The sequence below is a fragment of the Carlito syrichta genome, unplaced genomic scaffold (assembly GCF_000164805.1).
Source record: "Carlito syrichta isolate Samal-C Ts95f unplaced genomic scaffold, Tarsius_syrichta-2.0.1 Scaffold316279, whole genome shotgun sequence".
NCBI classification, from domain to species: domain Eukaryota; kingdom Metazoa; phylum Chordata; class Mammalia; order Primates; family Tarsiidae; genus Carlito; species Carlito syrichta.
Genome location: NW_007260375.1, coordinates 56,149 through 64,125, shown reverse-complemented (window position 1 = coordinate 64,125; position 7,977 = coordinate 56,149). Strand labels below are relative to the sequence as shown.

Sequence of the window (7,977 nt, the reverse complement as noted above, 5' to 3'; positions counted from 1 at the left end):
TTGGCCCATCCACCCATCCAGCCATCCATCCATACATCCTTCCATCCATCCATCCATCCACCCACCCACCCATCCATCCTTCTACTCATCTATTCATCCACCCACCCACTCTCCCAACCATCCATTCATCTACCCATCCATCCATCCCTCCTCTCATCCATTCATTCACCCATCTTCCATCCATCCACTCACCCACCCATCATGGGTGCCAACAGTGTCCTGAGTTCCCCTTGTAACCATCAGGGAGTTGCCAGGCCCCCACTGGACAGAGAGCTCTCTGCAGGCAGAGATGGAGTGGGGTTCCCACGTGCACCCAGAGCATGGCAGAAGCTGGGTTCTCCACAGGTTCTCCATGACAGTGAGGAACGCACGAACCAGGCTTCCCAGCAGGTGGTCCGGGAAGCCACAGTGGCCTCTGCAGGAAGCTGCTCCCAGGCCTGAGGATATACCCCCGCCATGGGACTAGGGAGAAGTCTGGGGCCCGTCACCACGCCCTATCAAGGAAAGTGATTTCCAGCTTGTGTCTGGGATGGCCCCACCTGTCCATCAACTCAAGTCCTGGTGCAGTGAAAAGTTTCCAAGGAAAACTCACTCTTATGACATGAGTCTTTGGGACAGGGGCAGCATGGAGGGAGGCAGGCCCTGTGAGAGGGCAGGGTGGGGACAGGGGAGGGCGGAGGGGAGGGGACAGGGTACCTGCTGGGGTCACGGCTCCCTCCTGGACGCCTCCTACATAGCCGGGCAGAAACTTGTGGCAGAAGTCAGGCAGCACCATGTACAGAAGCACCTGGAACAGCGTGAAGCCGAGTCACCTGCAGCTGGGAGGGCGCTGCTGTGTGGACACGCCCTGGTTTCCCTACCCAGCCACCAATGTGAATGAATACGCAGTGAGAATGTGACAAATTGGAATTAGGGCTTTTTCATTCCAGAAGAGCTTATGGCTTCTGGTGGCTTGGACTGCAGGACAAATGCAGGCTTGGAGGGACACCTGAACGAGTAACGTGTCCCCCAGCAAAGGCGCCTCGGCAGTCTTCCTCCGGGAGCCTTACCCGTACCCTGTGGAGAGTTCACCCCTCTCGCCCAGTCCCTTCTGGGCAAGCCATTTAAGAAACAGGACGGGCACGGTGGCTCAGCCTATAATCCCAGCAGTTTGGGAGGCCGAGGTGAGAGGTTTACGTGAGCCCAAGGGTTCGAGACCAGCCTGGGCAACTTAGTGAGACAATAAATCACAAAAGTTAGCCGGGCATGGTGGTGCGCGCCTGTAGGTTCAGCTACTTAGAAAGCCAAGGCGGAAGGATCACCTAAGTCAGCAGATTGAGGCCTCAGTGGTCATGAGTGTGCCACTGCACTCCAGCCTAGGTGACAAGAGTGAGACTCCAACTCAAAAAAAAAGGAACTGAGATATAATCCGGAGCCATAAAACCCACTTTCTTTTGGAGTCAGTCTTGCTCTGTTGCCCAGGCTGGAGTGCAGTGGCACACTCACAGCTCACTGCGGCCTCCAGCTCCTGGGCTCAAACGAGCCTCCTGCATCAGCCTCCTGAAAATTCACTCTTTTAAAGTGCATGTATCACATGTGCAACTATGGCCACTACCTAATCTCAGAACTTTTCATCACCCCAAAAGGGTCCCCATTCCTTCCTGTAGCCACCCCCCTTTTCCTCTCCCTGTGCCCCCACAACAACTGGACTTCCCATCTCTGTGGGTCTGCCCATCTGGGCATTTCACAGAAATGGAATCACACAGTATGTGGTCGTTTGTGACTGGCCTCTTCTGCCCAGCACCGCGTTTTCTTTCTTTTCTTTTTTTTTTGAGTCAGAGTCTCACTCTGTTGCCCAGGCTGGAGGGCAGTGGCACACTCACGGCCACCCCAGTATCGACCTGCTGGGCTCAGGCGGTCCTTCCTCCTCAGCCTTCCAAGTAGCTGGAACCACAGGCATGTGCCACCAGGCCTGGCTAATTTTTAGGTTTACTGTAGGGACAAGGTCTCACCAAGTTGCTCAGGCTGATGTCTTGAGCCCCTGGACTCAGGCAATCCTCTCGCCTCAGCCTCCCAAAGCGCTGGGATCACAGGTGTGAGCCACCATGCCTGGCCTCATTTTTTGATTTATTGTAGAGACAAGGTCTCGCCAGGTTGCCCAGGCTGGTCTCGAACTCCTGGGTTCAGGCAATCCTCTCGCCTCAGCCTCCCAAAGTGCTGGGATTACAGGCTTCAGCCACCACGCCCGGCCTAGCACCATGTTTTCAAGGTGTTTTCATGTCAGAACTCCATTTCTTTTTACTGCCAAATCATGTTCCCGGGATGGACAGACCCTACACAGCGTGTACATCTCTTGGTAGACAGGGGTATGCGTCAATGGACAGATGGACATGCTATGTGGTTGTTGTGATTCCTGCCACCCTGTCACTTTTCACCCAAAGGGACCAAGAGGCCCGAATAAGAGGGATGCCGAGGCCCCAAAGCTCAGACACCGGGAGACACAGCTCCTTACAGTCCAAGCCTTCCTCCCGGGGTGAAATACCCAGGCCTGCCCTCTTCCAGCCCAGTTTCCCTGGAAACCTCCTGGGTCAAGGCAGCAAGTTGCACCACAGTTTTCGCTAGGCTTGTTGTGCAAAGCTCAGGGGACTCACTCTGGACTGGGAGGTGGGGGTGGGGGTCACAACAGAGCCAGGGACATCCTCACCTGGGACCACGCTGCAGCCTCCGGGGAGGCACAGCCTGTGGGGACCGGGCTGCTCCTTCCCAAAGCAGAGGCGAGCGCACAACTCCTGCCGTGTGGGGGGCTTCCCCGGGGCCGGCCCTGCCCTCCCTCGGGGTCTTGTTCGTATGCTCAGCCTGTCCCGGCCGGGCTGGACACGCTTCAGAATTGCATTCAGACAGTCCGAGGTGGCTCAGACACGGAGGCTACAGGTGTCCATCTGTACATCTCATGACAAACCTGGGTACATCCAAGTCTAGGGAACGCCCTGCTCCGTCCCCAGAACCCAAACGTCAGCCGGATTCAGGATCCCAAGTCCCAGACACATGGGAGGACTGCCCCAGCCGGAGGATACCCGCTGCCCCCGCTCCTGCCCCACCACTGCTCACCTGGAATGCCACCCATGAGGCATAGAGCTGAGCGGCTTTCTTTGTCAAAGGCGGGGTCTTGGCCCAGATGTCTGAGAGCCCAGTGCGCCCGGTGGCGATGTCCAGCACCGGGCCGGTCAGGGCGCAGCTGTACTGGTCGCATGTCATGATGAAGTAATACACAATGAAGGGCGCGCACACCAGCAGGAAGATGACACTCGCCAGCGAGTACCAGTCCACCTCCCTGCCAGGGCAGACATGGTAGTTACATTGTGACCCCCCCCCAGCCTGCTACCCATCCTCTTCAGGACCTGGAGATGGACATGCCGGCGAGAACCGGGCCACCTCCCTGCAGGGCAGACGCGGCAGTCACACTGGGGGCCCCCACCTGCTACCCGTTCCCCTCAGGACCTTGTGATGGCCATGCCAGCGAGAACCAGGCCACCTTCCTGCCAGAGCAGACATGGAGGTCACGCTGGCAGCCCCCCACCCGCTCCCTTTCCCCCTCAGGACCCTGGGACGGCCACACCAGTGAGAACCAGTCCACGACCCTGCCAGGGCAGACGCGGCAGTCACACTGGGGGCCCTCTGCCTGCTACCTGTCCCCCTCAGGACCTAGAGATGGCCACGCCAGGGAGAGCCAGTCCACCTTCCTGCCAGGTACACATGGCAATCCTACCGGGGACCCTCCACCTTCTCCCCGTCCCCACTCAGGACCCTGAGATGGCCACGTGCATGGGACGTGACGTCCTAACCCACCCACACATCCCAAGAGAGGCGTCAGCTCTCAACACGAGTCCTCCCCACGGCTGGAGAAGTCACTCAACACGCCTGCTCGCCCGTGATCCACCCACCGATGGCTCGCTCTGTGGACGCTCTCGGATGTCCCGGGGCCCAGAGGACGGATGCAGAAAGGCCCTTCACGGCCACCACAGTCCGCAGATTCCTTGTTCCCAGTCAGGGAGGAAGCTTGCCCACACCCAAGTCCCTCTCACTCTAGAGTGAACAGGAGCCAGGACAGACAAGGACATCAAAGGGTCAAAAAAATGTTAAAACACACACACAAAAAACCCACGACAACATATCCCCAGGAGAGTGGAGGGACCAGCTGCCCTCTAAGTCCACAGTTTCACCAGGCATGGTGGCTCACACCTGTCATCCCAACACTCTGGGAGGCCAAGGCGAGAGGATTGCTGGAGCTCATGGGTTCGAGAACAGCCCCAGCAACTTGGTGAGACCTTGTCTCTCCAATAAATCAAAAAAGTAGCCAGGCGGGGTGGTATGCACCTAGAGCTCCAGCTCCTTGGAAGGCTGAAGCAGAAGGATCACCAGAGCCCAGCCGGTCAAGGCTGCAGTGGCCAGGAGCGTGCCACTGCACTCCAGCCTGGGTGACAAGAGTGAGACTCTGACTCAAAAAAAAAACCCCAAAAAACAAACGAACAAGTCCACATGTTTCTACACCATTTGGTGACAGCATTTTCCACATTCTTTTTCAATTTCTTACCTTAGAGTAGAAACAGCTTACCTTTTGCAGTCTTAACAATAATAAAATATGTAACATTCTCTGAGCCCGTAAAATCCCAACATCTAGAAACAGCCCTGAGACACACTTTATTATCCAGCTGGGAGAGCGAGCCGGACTCTTACCAGGCACGGCCCCACTGGCCCTGAGACGCAACCCTGTCATCAGTGATGCCACCCGGACTCCTGCTTTTGGGAGCGCTGGGCTGGGATTTTGCCGCCATTGTGCCCTGCAGAGAGGAGGCAGCTCGCTCAGACGGTCCGCAAAGAGTAGGCACCCCTTCCCCACCACACCCGCTGTAGCTCACAGCCCAGTAGGGTTGGTCCCTTCTGCCCACCTCCCCGAAACCTTTCCCCAGCAAGGCTCCAGGCGGGAAAGAGATAACCATCTTCGCGGAGCCTGCAGCCACTACCCACTCGGCCTTCCGATGCCAGCTCCCACTCTGTTCTCCAGATGGTGCCAGGGCAGTGCCAGGGCATCTGACCTTCTTACAGCCTGAGTCAGTTCCACCTCCCCTCCCTCCCACACAGCCCCCTACCCCAGGTCCCTGTGCGCCAGGGACTCGGGGATCTTGACTCATCCTTGAATAGAAGTCCCCTGGTTCACGACACCAGCCACCTCCTTGCTGACAGCAAGTCTGGAGGCGTGTATAAAATGTGCCCCCTCGGGAGACCTTCCCTTCCAGACCATCTGAAGCGGCTGCCGCCAGGTCACCACCAAGACACTCCACCTGCCCCTGACCTCCTTAATAACTCGCACCCGTCCACAACTGTCATCTGTGCACACGTGCAATGTCTATGGCCTCCCATGTGAGAGCATAAGCTCCTCAAGAGCAGGGACCCTGTGCCCTCTTCATTATGGCTCTGTGACCAGGGCCTAAAATAGTGGCCCATACAGAGACCCAAATAACCTTCAAACAGTCCACAAAAAAAGTGTGGGAGGAGAAACTCTCTCGGTACCCAAAGTTGCTCTCCATGGTTATTATTCAGAGGAAGCAGAGACAACCCCACTTCCATAACTGTAAAGCTTTAAAATATTAGAGATTGGCTGAGAGCAGTGGCTCACACCTATAATCCCAGCACTTTGGGAGGCCAAGGTAAGAGGATTGCTTGAGCCCATGGGTTCAAGACCAACTTGGGCAACTTGGCGAGACCTCATCTCTACAATAAAAAAAAAAAAAAAAATTAGCTGGGTGTGGTAATGCATGCCTGTAGTTCCAACTACTTGGAAGGCTGAGGTGGAAGGACTGCCTGAGCCCAGCAAGCTGAGGCTGCGGTGGCCGGGAGCATGCTACTGCCCTCCAGCCTGGGTGACAGAGACTCCAACTCAAAAATAAAAATAAAAATAAAAAATAGGCTGGCCTCAGTGGCTCAGCCTGTAATCTCAGCACTTTGGGAGGCTGAGGCGAGTGGACTGCCCAAGCCTGCAGGTTCGAGACCAGCCCGGGAAACTTGGTGAAACCTCGTCTCTACAATAAAATAAAAAATAGCTGGGCGTGGTAGTGCACGTCTGTAGTTCCGGCTACTCGGAAGGCTGAGGCGAAGGATCGCCAGAGTCCAGCAGGTCGACACTAGAGCAGCTGTGAGTGTGCATGCCACTGCACTCCAGCCTGGGTTAAGGAGTGAGACTCCAACTCAAAAAAAAAAAAATGATGGATCAGGTTATGTTTCAGTGTGTAGAAAAATTACCTATATGAGGCCAGGCTTGGTGGCTCAGCCTATCATTCCAGCACCAGGGGAGGCCGAGGTGAGTAGACTGCCTGAGCCCGCAGGTTCAAGACCAGCCCAGGCAACTTGGAGAGACCTCGTCTCTACAATAAGTCAAAAAAATTAACCAGGCATGGTGGTGCATGCCTGTAGTTCCGGCTACTTGGAAGGCTGAGGCGGAAGGATTCCGGAGTCCAGTAGATCGAGGCTGCGGTGGCTGTGAGCGTGCCACTACACCCTAGCCTGGGTGATGCAGTGAGACTCCAACTCAAAAAAAAAGAAAAATTACCAATATGTATGACAGTCGTGTTAGAGCATTCAGAAGAAAAGTAACAACAGGTGCATAGATGCATAAGCCACGTGCCAGGTTCTGCGTTCTATATTTGTGGCTGTGAGGGCATGGCTTCTACCTGCCAAGAATTCTTCCTCCCTGGTACATCAGAGGAACTTCATAAACCTGTGTGGAAATAAGTGTTGCAACCAGCGTTCTTACATTGCATGATGACAACGTCTTTTATTTGTTTTTTTTTATCGGAATCTCACTCTTTTGCCCAGGCTGGAGTGCAGTGGCACAATCAATCACAGCTCACCAGTCTTGACCTCCTGGACTCAGGTGATCCTCCTGCCTTAGCCTCCCAAGTAGCTGGGACTGCCACCACACCTGGCTAATATTTTGATTTTTTTGTAGAGATGAGGTCTCGCCGTGTTGCCAGGTGAGAAAAAGGGAAGCAACCATTAACCCCAGGAAAAATAAAAAGCCATACAAGGGGAGAAACGAGAAACCAGATTACAAAACATTACTGCGCCCAACCATGAATGCTGGTAACTTTGTCATAACAACGTGAACTCTGATTACAGGCTGGCTACTGGATGTGCAGAAGGAAATTTGCAAAGTTGGGAGTGGTGAAAGGAAATTACTTGGCAATAAGCAGGTACAGACAACACAAAAGTAGCTAAGAGATGAAAAGTATTTGCTGGTGGCAAGCGTAACTGTGGGATATGAGATGCAGTAGAGAACTATGGATATATTTTTGTAAAGCTTTTAAAACTCTGAACTTTTAAAAATGTAAGCACAGATTACTTTAAAAATTTACACTTATTTTAAAAATTTCAATGATGAAAGGTATTTTTGCCATGAGTAGTGGCTTATACCTGCAATCCTAGCACTTTGGGAGGCTGAGACAGGAGGAATGCTTGAGTCCAGGAGTTCGAGACCAGCCTGGGCAATGTGGCGAGACCTCATCTCTGCAAAAAATCAAAAAATTAGCTGGGTGTGGTAGTAGCCCCAGTTACTTGGGAGGCTAAGGCAGGAGGATCGCCTGAGCCCAGGAGGTCAAGACTGGGGGTGAGCTGTGAGTGATTGTGCCACTGCACTCCAGCCTGGGCAAGAGAGTGAGACTCCACCTAAAAAAACATAAATAAAAGACATTGTCATCATGCAGTGTGAGGACTCTGGCTGCAACACTTATTTCCACACAGGTTTATGAAGTTCTTCTGATGTACCAGGGAGGACGCAGAGCTCTTGGCAGGCAGAAGCCATGCCCTCACAGCCTCAAATACAGAACACAGAACCTGACATGTGGCCACCACTCTGCTTATATCTGTAAAACTGAAGTGGACAAAAAAAAACAAAAAACCTGCCGGGCTGGCCAGGTATGGTGGCTCATGCCTGTAATCCCAGCA

At 54.1% G+C, this 7,977-nt stretch overlaps 1 protein-coding gene across 1 annotated transcript in view; it reads right to left on the bottom strand.

The window, feature by feature from the left end:
- Positions 1-4,817, bottom strand: part of DHCR7 (7-dehydrocholesterol reductase) — a 13,480-nt gene extending 8,663 nt beyond the window's left edge. The window contains exons 1-3 of the mRNA XM_008074029.1: positions 4,714-4,817; positions 3,088-3,310; positions 697-787 (exon numbers count right to left, since the gene is read on the bottom strand). Coding sequence (XP_008072220.1) covers positions 697-787; positions 3,088-3,310; positions 4,714-4,811 — 412 coding nt within the window. The 5' untranslated portion in view covers positions 4,812-4,817. The remainder of the gene's footprint in view (positions 1-696; positions 788-3,087; positions 3,311-4,713) is intronic.
- Between the last annotated feature and the right edge of the window lie 3,160 nt (positions 4,818-7,977).